At 45.2% G+C, this 15,006-nt stretch overlaps 1 protein-coding gene across 2 annotated transcripts in view; it reads left to right on the forward strand.

Annotated features, from left to right (window-relative positions):
• prkcq (protein kinase C, theta) overlaps nucleotides 1-15,006 on the forward strand; it is a 123,731-nt gene that overhangs the window by 95,715 nt on the left and 13,010 nt on the right. For both annotated transcript variants that reach the window (XM_073066531.1, XM_073066532.1), the window contains 4 exons: nucleotides 797-896; nucleotides 4,182-4,339; nucleotides 5,540-5,713; nucleotides 12,438-12,529. In XM_073066531.1, the coding sequence (XP_072922632.1) occupies nucleotides 797-896; nucleotides 4,182-4,339; nucleotides 5,540-5,713; nucleotides 12,438-12,529 (524 nt within the window). The remainder of the gene's footprint in view (nucleotides 1-796; nucleotides 897-4,181; nucleotides 4,340-5,539; nucleotides 5,714-12,437; nucleotides 12,530-15,006) is intronic.

Raw genomic sequence — 15,006 nt, forward strand, 5'->3', positions numbered from 1 at the left:
GACTCAGCAGGTCAGGCAGCATCTGTGGACAGGAATGGACGGACAATATTCCGGGTCAGGATCCCTTATCACATGGTTAGTGATGACAGCAGGGGAGGAATTCTAAGCATTTAGTTAGAGTTAATGTCCTGCCTGCTGTATGCAGGACTGATGAAAGGTCTCACCCTGAAATATTGACTGTTTATTCCCCTCCATAGATGCTGCCTAACCTGCTGCGTCCCTCCAGCATTTTGTGTGATCTGTTTGATTCACGGAGAATGGTTGACCATTTTCTCCCAGGCCTGTTGGTCTCAAAGTTCCTTGCCCCGGTCAGGGCTGCAGAGACAAATCCAGCTTTGGGATTCAATCTGAGACTGGGTGAATGGACAGGTTATTGAGACTGGGTGAGAAAGTAGTTCTTCCTGAGAAATAAGGGGTTTATTCTCAGTGGCCACTTTATTAGGTACACCTGTCTGTGCACTTGCATAGCTCAAGCATGCAGACACGGTCAAGAGGTTCGGTTGTTGTTCAGATCAAACATCAGACCGGAAGAAATGTGATCTGAGTGACTTTGACCATGTTGACCAAGTGATTGTTGGTCCCAGATGGGGTGGTTTCAGTAAAAGCTGGCCACTGGGGGTATTAGGGATCCCATACATCTCCTTCGCATGTTTTAAAGTTGCCATTTTGGTTGGAAATGACACATCGGGGACTGCAGATACCAGGCGCAGGAAATCAAAGTTTCAAGGAACATTCCAATCCAAGTGACCAAACCACTGAACTTTTAATGTCCCGTTTCTGTGTCTCTTAAATGCAGGCCCGCACTCTGCGTGACAACGAGTACATAAGTCGAGAAGGACCTATTAGTGTTTTCAAAAAACCAGCGGACACTCAGCAGACTGTAACTTCTGTGAAAGGTAATGTAATTGGGCCTTGTCACTCTCTGTGTGGTGGGTCTGGAACCAACGTTACTTGTAAGAGAGGAGAGAGGGGTTGACAATGGATGTCTATGTTCAGTCAATACGGAAGCTAGCGCAGTACGATATGAGGAACAAGCAATTGCCCATGCAACAGGCACCCCCCCTCCACATAACTGAAGAATCCAAAGGAACGGCAGAGGCCGATACGGTTTGGCACCAACGACCTCCCAGGAGTTACCAGTCAGCATTGAACTCAAAGTAGGACTACCTTAGGGACTTTCCTCAGGGTTTACTCCCAAAGCCTTCCCCATGATGGGTATATCCACGAGACAGCAGAAGCTTGAGATTAGAGTTTTCCTCATCCTGGAAGAGCTGCCAACCACGGTTTTAAGGCACCAGAAAACCTGCCTTTGCCCCTTCTCCTGTCAGTAGAAAGGGTTCTGTTTGATTTAGTAGCTAATCCACACGTGATAAAATAGAAACTGGATTTGGTTATCAGAGGCTGTTTGAGATGTACACCATTGGGAGCACTTAATAAGTAGTGGGATTATCAACCCCTAGCTATAACAGTCTTAGAGAAACACATGAGGCACATACACCTTGATAACACAAATGTATACCATTAGATTTATAATCGCTGACTTATATGATGTGAAATTTGTGGCGGCTATACTGTGCAACGGCATAAAATTACTGTAAATTGCAAAAATACATTAATTAAATAACATGAATAAATAGTACAGACAAAAGGAATAACATGGTTATTCAGTTCAGGTGGCCTCATTACAGGTAGGATGTGGAGAGGGTGCCAAGGAGATTTACCAAGATGCTGCCTGGATTAGAAAACGTGCCTCATGAGGAAAGGCTGTGCGAACTAGGGCTTTTTTTTTTCATTAAAGTGAAAGAGATTGAGAAGTGACTTGTTAGAGGTGAATAAAATGATAAAAGGCATAAGTGGAGCACCTTTATTCCCCAGAGCGGAAATGGCTAATGCAAAAGGGCATAAATTTAAAGTGACTTAAGGAAAGTATAAGAGGGATATTAGAGGTAGTTTAATTATACAGAGTGTGGTGGGTCTGTGCTGCACCCTGCCAGGGGTGGTGGTGGAGGCAGATACATTAGGGGCATTTAAGAGGCTCTTACGTGGACACGGATGAAATTAAAAGGGATGACCATGTGGGAGGAAAGAGCTATATTGGTCTTCAAGTAGTTTAAAAGGTCAACACAACATCATGTCTGCTTTAGCAGCAACCTTCCTAAATCACTTCCCGAGTTTTCATTACTATCTGCAATTACCTTGAGTCACCGTGAAGGACCGTCACCACGTGGGACATGTCCTCTTCTCACTACTACCATCAGAGAAGGAGGTACAGGAGCCTCAAGACCCACACTCAACATTTTAAGAACAGCTTCTTCCCCTCCAGCAGTCAGGCTCTGAACCGTCCACGAATTCGGAATCCGAATCAGGTTTGTTGTCACTGACGTACATTGTGAAATTTGCTGTTTTGGGGCCGCAGTACATTGAACATACTAAGTTACAAAACAATTGTGCACAAGAGAACACCGGCTCACTGTTCCTCCTGTGTAACTTTTACACCTTTAAGTTCAAGGGTGGCGGAGTAGTCCAGCTGCTGCCTTTGAGAACTTCACACATTCTCCCTGTGACACATGGTTTCCTCTGGATAGTCCGGTTTCCGCCCACGTTCCAAAGATGCACGGATAAGGTTGGTAAGTTTTGGGCATCCCACATTGCTGCCAGAAGACAGCACATCCTCGATCCGTGTTAATCACTGACGCAAACTATGCGTTTCAATGTACATGAAACTAATTTTTAAGAGTCTTAAATCTTTGATGTCTTGCACTGTACTGCTGCCACGAAGCAATGCGTGCCACGTCAGTAACATTAAACCTGATTCTAATTTTGATAGTGGGTCACTGGCCGATCTTCAAATCACGTAGCTTAATAGCAGCCACCTCCTGACGGGTCTCCTTCCCTATAGGTGTGCGTTAGTGCGGCCGGCTGCTTTGGGACAGCGTCTTCTCTCGTTGCCGATGATGGGGGTGGGTGGAGAGGACGTTCTGGGTTGACTGTCTCCTGTGAGGGGATGCATTCTCTCCACTGAGTTACCGTCCTTTGTCTCCCTCGAGTGGCTGTCTCAGGAAGAACAATGAAAACTTAAAACATCATGTTTCCATACAAGCAACACACACAAAATGCTGGTGGAACGCAGCAGGCCAGGCAGCATCTAGGAAGAAGCACTGTCGACGTTTCGGGCCGAGACCCTTCGTCAGGACTAACTGAAAAAAGAGATAGTAAGAGATTTGTGAGGGGGAGGGGCAGATCCAAAATGATAGGAGAAGACAGGAGGGGGAGGGATGAAGCTAAGAGCTGGGAAGTTGATTGGCAAAAGGGATACAAGGCTGGAGAAGAGGGAGTATCATGGGATGGAAGGCCTTAGAAGAAAGAAAGGGGGAGGGGAGCACCAGAGGAAGATGGAGAACAGGCAAGGAGTTATTGTGAGAGGGGAAAGAGAGAGAAAAATTAGGGATGGGGGAGGAGGGGCATTAACGGAAGTTAGAGAATTCATTGTTTGGAGTATTTTACTCCTCCTAACAACTCCAAGTGTACGGTTGTTGACATGATATGCCTTAAGAAGATGTGCCCTTGACCAGCTCTCTGAGACGGAACAAGAATCTGAACGCAGCTCCCTGCATAGCGAGCTAATTCTGATCCTTGTGCATGTTAGCATAACACCTTCCAGCATTAGTGTTCAGGGTTCAGTCTCTGCCACTGACTGTAAGGAATTTGCTTTCCCCATGACCGCAAGGGTTTCCTCCAGGCGCTCCGTTCTTCTCCCACATTTCAAAGACATACAGGTTAGGGTTAGTAAGTTCTGGACATGCTGTGTTCACACCAGAAGCATGGCAACACTTGCAGTCTACCCCCTGCACATTCCTGACTGTGTTTGTCCTCGATGCAAACAAAACCTTCTACTGTATATTTCAATGATTCATAGAATATACAACATTGCCAATCAGTGCAGTCCCTTCATCCCAGGATGTTGTGCTGACCTTTTAACCTACTCTAAGATAAATCTAACTCTTTCCTCCTACATAGCCCTCCACTCTTATTTCATCCACGTGCCTACCTAAGAGTTTCTTAAATCCCCCGAGTGTGTCTGCCTCCATTGCCACTCCTGACAGGGCTTTCCACGCACCCACCACTCGTATACCTGTGACAAATAAAGCTAATCTTTCCCCTTTCCTCACTCCTGACCCCAGAGGTGCAAGGTATCAGCTGGGAAACACCAACAGAAGAGGGAGAGAGCAGTCCCCCGGACTCTCCCATCTACGAAGAACCACCCGGGGCCGACCAGCGAAAGTTTGCCATCGATGACTTCACCCTGCACAAAATGTTGGGGAAAGGCAGCTTTGGAAAGGTAAGAAAATAAAAGTACTTCATTCCGTCAGTCGCAGCCTACAAAGGATTCACAGGTATAAGAACTAGTGTGCCACTCAGCCCATCGAGTCTGCTGTCCAATTCTATCCTTGGTCACATCTCTAACGGAAACTTGGAATTCGCTACCAAGGAAGGTGATAGAAGCAGATACGACAGCAATTTTTAGGAGTGATTTAGACAGACAGATGAACAGGCAGGGAACAGAGGGATATAGACTGTGTGCAGGCAGGTGGGACTAGTTTAGCTTACCATCATGATCAACACAGATAAAACCATAAGACATAGGAGCAGAATTAGGCTATTCAGCCCATCAATCCTGTGCTGCCATTTCATCATGGCTGATTTATTATTCATCTCGACCTCATTTCCTGCCTTCTCCTTGATATCTTCGACACCCTCGCTAATCAAGAACGTATCAACCGCAGCTGTAAAAAGTCCACAGATTCACCATCCTCTGGCTAAAGAAATTCCTCCTCATCTCTGTTCTGAAGCAATGTGTTTCCATTCTGGGGCTTTGTCCTCTGCTCCTAGACTATAGACAGTGAGATGAAGGGCCTATTCCTGTGCTGAACCATTCTCATCCACAAAAGAATTGAGAAGTAGCCCTCCCCAATCAGTTCTGGTCACCTCATTAGAGGAACGATGTGGAAGCTTTAGAGAAGATGCCGAGCAGATTTACCAGGACGGGGCCTGGATTGAAAAGCATGTCTTATGAGAAGTTGAGCAAGTTAGGGCTTTTCTCTGTGGAGTGAGGGGGGATGAGACGTGTCTTTGTAGAGGTGTACAAGATGATAAAAGGTATAGATTGAGTGGGTAGCCAGAGACTTTTTCCAAAAGCAGAAATGGCTACTACAAGGGGGCATAAACTTAAGGTGATTGGAGAAAAGTATTGTGGGATGACAGAGTTAAGTGTTTTCACACAAAGAAGGCACAGCCAGGAGTAATGGTAGAGCCAGATGCATTAGAGACATTTAAGAGACTCTTAGCAAGAATCTTTTTCTTGAAAGAATGGATGAAAGAAAAGTGGAGGGCTATGTAGGAGGGAAGGGGGAGATTGATCTTGGAGTAGGTTAAAAGGTCGAGACAACATTGTGAGCCAAAGGGACGGTACTGTTCTGTGATGTTCTATCTTCTCTGTTCAAACTCATAATGTTTCTTGTACCTGTCGTGATCCTGACAGGTCTTTCTCGCAGAGCTAAAGGGCAAGAATCAGTTCTTTGCCATCAAGGCGCTAAAGAAGGACGTGGTGCTGATGGACGACGACGTGGAGTGCACCATGGTCGAGAAACGGGTTCTGTCTCTTGCTTGGGAACACCCGTTTCTCACACATCTCTACTGCACATTCCAAACGAAGGTAGGATTCCCTTACTAATTCGTTCTTAAAGTTGCTCAGCCTTCTGGAACGCCTGCTGTCCTTCCGGTAAATGGCTTCTACGGTGCATTGGGGAAGGCACTTCCAGGATTAAAGAGACATTGAAGATTAGCTTAATTTGTCACTTACAACAAAACGTACAGTGAAACAGGTTGCTTGTGTCGGCGACCAGCATAATCCCAGAACGTGCTGGGGGCAGCCCACAAGTGGCATCATGCCTCCAGTGCCAGCGTAGCCTTCTATGAGCCACTAAACCTAACCCATACATCTGTGGAATGTGGGAGGAAACCAGAGCACCCGGAGGAAACTTGCACAGTCATGGGGAGAATGTCAGCGATGGGATTTGAACCCTGACTGCTGGTGTGGTGGAGCATTACGCTTGCCCCCTAAGCTCACCTAATGATTCAGTTTCACTAGAGGAATAGAGATATATTTACAGATCAAGAGGGTGTGTGAATTGGTAAAGAAACCGAAGGAGGTGGTGTTCCTATACATCTGTTGCCTGGTCCTTCTGTGTGGTTAGGTCCCAGGTATGGGGGGTGCTGTCAGACTAGGTGGGGTAACTGCAGTGAATTGTAGTAAAATTTTACTGCTCACTGCAGTAACCATGCGCCAGAGTTGGAGTGAACATCCAGTCAGAATAGTGCTAAGCTGCAATGTCCATTGAAGTCATGGCTCAGACTTAGTTTAGATTCGTGGGGAAGATTTTGGAGGCAGTGCTGGGAGTTATGGGTCAGGTTAAGGTCGAGCGACACAGATGGAGGAAAGTTAGAAGTTGCAGGCAGTAAATGAAGTGTTGAAGAGTTAGGGACAGGAGTCAGAGGTAGGAATCAGAGTGATGTGTGTTCAAAGGCCAGTGATCACTGAGGATTAAAGGCATGGTGACAGGCGCTGAGGATGAAGGCCAGCGAATCCCCGGGGTCAATGATTGAGGTCAGTGAGTCCCGTGGGCAAGGGCTGGTGGACTTCAACTTGGTGAGTCTCCCAGGTCAGTAACCCCACTCCCCAGTACATTGATGGTAGGAGACTCAGTGATGGGAAGAGTGTTAAATATAATGGCATAAAGGTTAGTAAGTTAGGTTATGCTATGTTGGTGATGGAAGTGTGGTGATGCTTGTGGGCTGTCCTCAGAACATCCTCGAACTGTGTTGGTCATTGACAAAACAACGCATTTCATTGTGTTTCGATGTACATGTGACAAGTAAAGCTAATCGTTATCTTTATAAATATCAAAGGTAGCTAGTTTGATTTTCTAACTGATAATTGGTATTTTCCTGGTAGTGGTTTGGCACGCGTGGCCACATTTCACCCTCTAAACGTTCTCTGTACCTTGCCTTGTAATGTTTCTAACCAGGGGCATAACATTAAGGTGATTGGAGGAAAGTATAGTGGGGTGTGAGAGGTAGTATTTTTAAACAGAGACTGGTAGGTGTGCAGAATGCTCTGACAAGCATTAAGCGAGGCAGATCTTTTGGGACATTTTAGAAACTCTTGGATAGACACATGGATGATAGAAAAATGGAGGGCTACGTCAAGGGGAAGGCTTAGGTTGATCTTAGAGTGGGCTGAAGGACCTTACTGTGATGTTATGTTCTGTCTATGTAGACCTAGGCTGCAATGTTCGATGCTCTTTGTACGTAGACCTAGTCTCTCTACTTAAAATGTTGCCTTGATGTTTCCTTGACGAAGCATCCTTGATGATGTTCTTGCCTTGATGATGTTCTCTGAACTTCAGCCCTTGGTCCCCACCTGGAACTGAGTGGTCCTGGTGAAACCGAAAGCTCCTAAAATATTGAGTGTGGGTCCTTTGGTTGTTGTACCTCCTCCCCGATGGTAATAATGAGAAGAGGGCACGTCCTCAGTGGTAAGAGTCCTTAGTGATGGATGCTGTCTTCTTGAGGCAACTCTTTTTAAGTATGCCCTCTATGAAAATTGCTGGCAAATGGGACCAGCATACAGCCAGACCTGCTTAATGCTGAGGACACACTCCGCGGAGTTGGAGCGCTATGTAAGGCAGTGCTGTGCGGGGTCATTATAACGTTATGTAATTGGACACATGCACCTGATTTTTAAAAAATCAAACCTGAGATACATGATATATTATTTATACACAGTAACTCATGGAGTGACAAACACGCAGATAGGCCTAACCTGTACATCAGTGGAGCAGCACCAGAGGAAGTTGCTGGCTTAGGGGCACGTTTCATTGTGTTTGGTCATCCACCCATATATTTAGCTCTATTTTCCATTTTTTTCAAACAAATAGCTCCTGGAATCTTCATTGGTGACAACTTAGAAGTCATCGTCGCAGAAGCTTTTATCTTGTCTGCATTTTGTTATAATTGTTCTGATCGTCAATGCAGCCCATTGCAAAGAGGCGCCAACATCAACCTGACGCTCACCAGCTTCCAAACGCTGAATCACTCGCAGTTTCACGTCCATGCCGATGCTTTTCCTAGACACCTTCGATGTACAGCCCCCGCCGGAAATTGCAGGCCGTCTTCCAGACATGATGGGTGAAGAAAATGCAATAACTTGGCGAGGGAGCAAGAACGCTTACACACGCTGGGGAGGCAGAGCGTGAACTAATATGTGATTGGCTGTGAGTGGCTCTGAGCGTACGTAAAGCACTCTCGTTGGCTGATTGAACATTTACTGTAATGGTGGCTGCTCTTGAAAAGTTTTAACTCTTGCTTGGAAAGGATTTTTGCCGTTTTTTTAAAAATTTCACTGAAGAATTGAATGACCTCGTTGTAAGGAATCAGGGGTCTGAGTGTATTTGGGAATCTTCGCCAGCATGGACCAGTTGGCCCAAAGGGCCTATTCCCGTGCTGTAAGACTACGACCTGTGAATAGCCTGTGGCTGAAAGGGCTGATCAGAGCCCGAGTAGCCGCAGCGAGCGAGTCGCCCCCTTGATCCTGTTGCTCGGCTTGCACACCTGTGCATAAAGAAGGGCAAAGAGACAGACAGCAGTTGCTTTCTCAGATAACTCACACCCACAGAAATGACTTAATTGCCATCCACGATAACAATCAAAGGTCAAAGTGATAATACCAAAATTTCCCTGCGCTGTGATGGAGAGAAACGTGCAAGTGGAATCAGTTTGTAATAAAATGAAGCTGCTTACTTATAGTAACACTTTAAAACAATAACCAACGCAATCTATTTGGATTCTATCCTCTATAGACGAGGACATTTTTCAAACAACGAAGCACTTTCTACCTATTTGATTACATCTGCTCCGTCTGTGCACTGCCCGTTCCATTTCCACATAAGATTCTACAGGGTGCTGTCATTTATATCACACACTCAGTGGCCACGTTATTAGGTACCTCCTTTACCTAATAAAGTGGCCACTACATGTAAATCCATGATCTTCTGGTTCCACTTCAAGATTCAACGTTTTGTGCATTCAGAGATGCTCTTCAGCATTCCGTTGTTGTAACACATGGTTATTTGAGTTACTGTCACTTTCCTGTCAGCTTGAACTAGTCTGGCCTTGCTTCTCTGACCTCTCCCATTAACCTTTTTGCCCGTGGCACTGCCAGTCACTGGATTCCACTAACCCCCAGCCCCCGCTTGGCGTCCCCTTTCTTGTCACATGCACCTCAAGTGCAGACCGCAGATTCAGATTCATTTCTTTATCACACGTGATACAAAGCATACAGTGAAATGTGCCACTTGCGCCAACAACCCACATAACCTAAGGATGTGCTGGGGGCATCCTGCAAGTGCCAGCACACATTCCAGTGCCAACATGGCATGTCCACAGCGTTCAGCAGAACAGCAACAAAGTACGTATGTCTCACCATACACTACCCCGAGATTATTTTTTCTTGCAGCCATTCACAGTAGAACAAAGAAACTCAGTAGAATCAATGGAAAGCTGCACACGAAGACTGACAAAGCCACCAGTGTGCAAAGCAAGACGCTCTGTGCGAGTACAAAGGGTAGATAATACTGAGAATGTGAGCAGCAGTGACCTTGAGCGGGAGTCCACGGGCTGTGAAATCATTTCAGAGTTGAGTTGAAGTTGTCCATGCTGTTTCAGGAGCCTGATGGTTGAGGAGTAATAACGGGTCTGGAACTTGGTGGTGCGGGACCTGAGTCCTGTACCTCCTGCCCCAATGGCAGCAGTGAGAAAAGAGCATGGGCTGGGTGGTGTGGGTCCTTCATAGATGCTGGTTTCTTGTACCAGCGCTCCTTGTAGATTCTGACTGCATTCGAACCATAGCTTGATTCAGAGATGATAGTGCTATGTTCATTGGTTTATCTAATATATAGCCCAGACGGATAAGTGACACAAAGCTTGATGCCACGGTGAATCTGAACACTAGTTTTCGTCACTGGAACAGAGTTTTATGTGAATGATTATGTAGGGAGTAATGAAGCACGTATATAACAGCATGAGCATGAGCAACATGAGATAAGTGAAAATTGTGACATAAAGTACAATAAGAACCTACAGAGCAGTTATGTAGGGATCACTAGAAACATGGGAGTGATTGAATAATGGATAATTATGTTGAATTTGTGGGGAAATAAAGGAAATCTGACCGTAATTGCAAAGTAGATTTTATTTGTTCAACACAACCTCACAAACTGTCCAGATCTTGCAGGATACCTGGCACTGTTTGGTAAACTTTGTTTTCTTGCATGACATGTAAAAGTGCAGCTGACTTCCCTTTCATTGGATGGATGAGCTACTCTTTTTGATCAGCTACGACCTTAAGACATAGGAGCAGAATTAGGCCATTTGGTCCATCGAGTCTGCTCTCCCATTCTATTGTGGCCAATTTATTGTCTCCGGCCTTCTCCCCTTAACCTTTAGCATCCTTACTAATCAAGAACCTCCATTTTAAATATACCCTATGACTCAGCCCCCACAGCTTTCTATGGCAATGAATTCTACAGATTCATCACTCTCTAGATATAGAAATTCCTCCTCATCTCTGTGTTGTTTCACTGTTCATCATTTCTTATCATTTTGATGTATAAAATGACTTTATCACTGAGGACACAACTCTGTAAAGGCTGGGATTCTGAGCCACTATCAGAACCCTGAGAAATTCATTAGGAGTCCGGTGTTCAGATCTTGCTGTGGGGAATTTAAATTCTACAGGTTAAATGAATGTAGAAATTGCCATGTTGTTGTCAAAGTTCAGCTCAGTGGTACGGCAAAATAGTCCACCATCTCAGAGGGATGTAGTTGACTCTTATATTTCATGTACTTGATGGAATATAAGTACATGTACAGTGTACATGGTTATGTTGGGGTGAAGGGTCTCTTTCTGTGAAATGGCCCCAACAAGGCACACTGCTCCAGCAGGTGAGGAATACTTGGTTCCTCCACACTCTCTCTGAACTGATTGTGGTCTTCCAGAAGGAGGTGTCAGGAGATCACACCAAAGTCCTCTTTGAAGGAATCAGCGGTGGAAAGGTTGAGCAGCTACAAGTTCCTGGGCATCAGCATGTCAGAAGATCCATCCTGGGCCCCACACATTGATGCAGTCATGATGAAGGCACACCAGTGGCTCTGCTTGAAGAGATTGTGCATGTCACCAAAGGCTCAACCAAATTTCTATAGATGTACAGTGAAGGTCGTTTCGACTGGTTGCATCACAGCCTGGTAGGGAGGCTCCAGTGCACCGGACTGGAAAAGGCTGCAGAGGGTTGCAGGTTCAGCCAGCTCCACCATGGCCACAACCTTCCCCACCATCGAGATGGCCTGAGAGGTGGAAGCTCACAAAGATGCCGTCCATCCCTAGGGACCCTCACCATCCAGAACATGCCCCCTTCAAGGAGGAGGTACGGGAATGTGAACAATTAGGAAACAGCTTCTCCTCCTCCGCCATTAGATGTCTGAATGGTCTATGAACACTTCCTTTATTATTCCTTATTTTGGACTATTATTTACTTCCGTAACTTAGAGCAATGTTATGTCTTTGCACTGTACTGCTGCCACACAACGAACCTGTGCCAATTCCAGGTGAGTAACGTCTCAGCATTGACTCCCTATGGGACAGAAACAGACCCTAATCTTCACCCATTAAGAGCAATGGTTAACACACACTTGAATCACCTTGGCCAAGGCAGACAACTCCAGTTGGATCTGAGACCACATATCCCTAAATCCCACAGCATGGTCTGTGTGGAGTTTGAACAATCGTCCTGTGATCGCAAGAGCTCCCTACACCTTTCTAATCGCGTTCCAAGTGGGTGCAGGTTGGGAGAATAATTTCCTGCTGTAAAAGGTTCCTAGTGTGTAGGTGAGGGATAGAATCTGGGGGGAGTTGATGGGAATGCAGGGAGAATAAAATGGGATTCATGTAGGATTATTGTAAGTGGGTGGCCGGTGGTTGGTACAGATCCTTTTGATAAAGGGGCTGCTTCATACTGCACCTCTCTGCATCTCTGTAATGAGTTGTCAGATCCAGATCAAGATAAGTCAGGTACAATAGTATTTAAGAAGCACATGGAGGGGCTAGGCTTAAAAGGTATGGACTGAACTCAGGAGATTAGGTCTAGCTGGATGGGCACTGTGGTTGGCATCGACTGGTCGGGCTAAATGGCCTGTATCCATGCTGTACTGCTGTATGATTCTGTGACTATGAGATTAATGGAACCTCTGCGTTTTGATCGGAACGTTTTGTACTCCTCCTGTTTTGGAATGGTGTATCGATCTCTGATCTTCCCTCTTCACAGGAGAACCTGTTCTTCGTAATGGAGTATCTGAATGGTGGGGACCTGATGTTTCACATCCAAAGCTGCCAGAAGTTTGAGGTGCCAAGGGCAACGTGAGTTAGATCTTCATTCTGATGTCATTTCTGACTATGCCGGTGTGTCTGTCCATTGGGCTGGCAGATAAGTGTCAACCTTGTGGTGGTCTGGAGTCACATTTAGACCTTCTATAAAGGACCTGAGTGGGTGTGAAACTATTGTTTGCAAGTAATATTTCATTCCAGGGTTAACGAAATTCCTCAGTTTCCAAAGTGGGTTCCATCCCTGGCTGCAAAAAAATCCAGTAACCCATCCACTGTTCTACCACACCCAGATCATTATCCTAAGGCCTTGCTTGAATTCTTGAAGGAATTTACAAACCCAGTACATACTTGAACAGCCTTATCACTCTTGGCAACAGAAAACCTTGAAACAATGAAACTCAGCACTAAGGTGCATCAAATACTCCCAGATTTCACTTGTTTTATACACACCAGTTTCTCATCAGTAAGACATGTAGCTGGAGTTGGAACAGGAGGTCCTTAAGGAATACTTTGCTTCGGTATTCACCAGTGAGAGGGAACTCAACAAACGTAAAGTTCCATGGATCCGTTATTGTGCAAGTTGATAAGGTGGTTAAGAAGGTAAATGTGTTGGCATTCAGTAGTTGAGGGATTGATTTCAAGAGCCATGAGGTAATGCTGCTGCTCTATAAAATTCTGCTTGGACTGTTGTTTCTGGTTAACTCATAGGAATGATGTGGAAACTTTAGAGAGGGTGCAGAAGAGATTTACCAGGATACTGCCAGGATTAGAAAGCATGTGTGATGAGGAAAGATTGAGCGACCTAGGGCTTTTCTGTTTGGAGTGAAGGAGAATGAGAGATAACTTCATAGAGATATATAAGATGACAAGAGGCATTGATCGAGTGGACAGCCAGCGCCTTTTTCCCAGGGCTGAAATAGCTAATACACAAGGGCATAATTTTAAGGTGATTGAAGGAAAGCATAGGCAGAACATTAGGGGCTGGCCTTACACAGAGTGAATGGAATGCACTGCCAGAGGTGGTGGTAGAGGCAGATACATTATGGACATTTAAGAGACTCTTAGATAGGCACATGAATGATAGAAAATCCAGGCTATGTGGGAGGGAAGGGTTAGATTGATCATGGAGTAGGTTAAAAGGTAGATACAGCATCGTGGGCTGAAGGGCCTGTATTGTGATAAAAATCAGAATCAGGTTTATTATTATAGACGTACATTGTAAAAAGTCAGTGCAATTTGTTGCTTTGTGGCAGCAGTACAGTATAGGACATAAAAATTGCTTTAAGTTACAAAATAAATAAATAGTCTAAAATAACAAGGTAGGTTAATGGGCCGTTCTCGGAAATCTGATGGAGGGGAAAAATCTGTTCTTAAAGTGTGGAATGTGTGTCTTCAGGCTGCTGTACCTCCCCTCTGATAGTGGTAACAAGAAGGGGCATGTTCTGAATGGATGCCTCCTTTCCTGAGGCGCTCTTCCTCAATAGCAAGGAGGTTTGTGGTATTATGTAACCAACCAATAAGCTGCTTGGGAAGACAGAAACGGTTTAGCAAATGTTCTCTCAACCGCTTCCCGTGCACATGTTTTGTATTTCTTCCACATTTTTTTTTTTACAAAGACCAGAGGGGTTTAAAGTGTGCTTCTGGAAATGGAATCACTGTTATCAGTTTGGAAATGAACAGGAAGTTGTATACAGTAAATACTAAATTATGATCAATCAGTGATAAACATAGGCTCAGGCACGAGGGATAACTCCTTAGCTTTTCTGCAAACTTAGCCTGCTGATTATTTTTTAGACCCACTGAATATGGAGCCTTGGTGTAACATCTTATTCCAAAAGACAGTATCACTGATGTTGCCACTCTCCTTCAGTGCTGCATGACCAGATTAATGGTTCAGTGACCTTCAAACTCAGAAGGGAGATTGGCGCCAATAGAGCCACACGATAGTGTAGTGGTCAGTATAACATTACTGCAGTTCCAGAGGTCACCGATGGCGTTTCAATTCCCACCGTAGTCCGTGAGGAGTCTGTACTCTTTCCCTGTGATTGTGTGGGTTCCCTCCAGGTGCTCTGGTGTCCTCCCACACTCCAGAAACATTCGGGTTCGGGTTAGTAACTTGTGGGCATGGCAACAGCTGCAGGCCCACACAATACACGCAGATTTGTTTTGACACATACGACATGTTTCGATGTACCTGTGACACAAAAGCTAATATTTAATCTCTCTCTATCTCAGAAACCATGGGTAACATTTTCTCTGACTCTCTTTGGTTTGAACCCCAGGGATTAAGTAAATTATAAAGTAAATTACCATCTGCAGTCAGAGATAACAGTCACCAGTGGCTGTTGAAGATCAGTTGCAGAGGATCTGATGATTGAATAAAACATATTAATTCAGAAATTCACACAAAATGCTGGTGGAACACAGCAGGCTAGGCAGCACCTATAGGAAAAGCACCGTCGACGTTTCGGACCGAGACCCTTCGTCAGGACTAACTGAGCCTTTCAGTT

Source organism: Hemitrygon akajei, chromosome 14 (genome assembly GCF_048418815.1).
Source record: "Hemitrygon akajei chromosome 14, sHemAka1.3, whole genome shotgun sequence".
NCBI lineage: Eukaryota > Metazoa > Chordata > Chondrichthyes > Myliobatiformes > Dasyatidae > Hemitrygon > Hemitrygon akajei.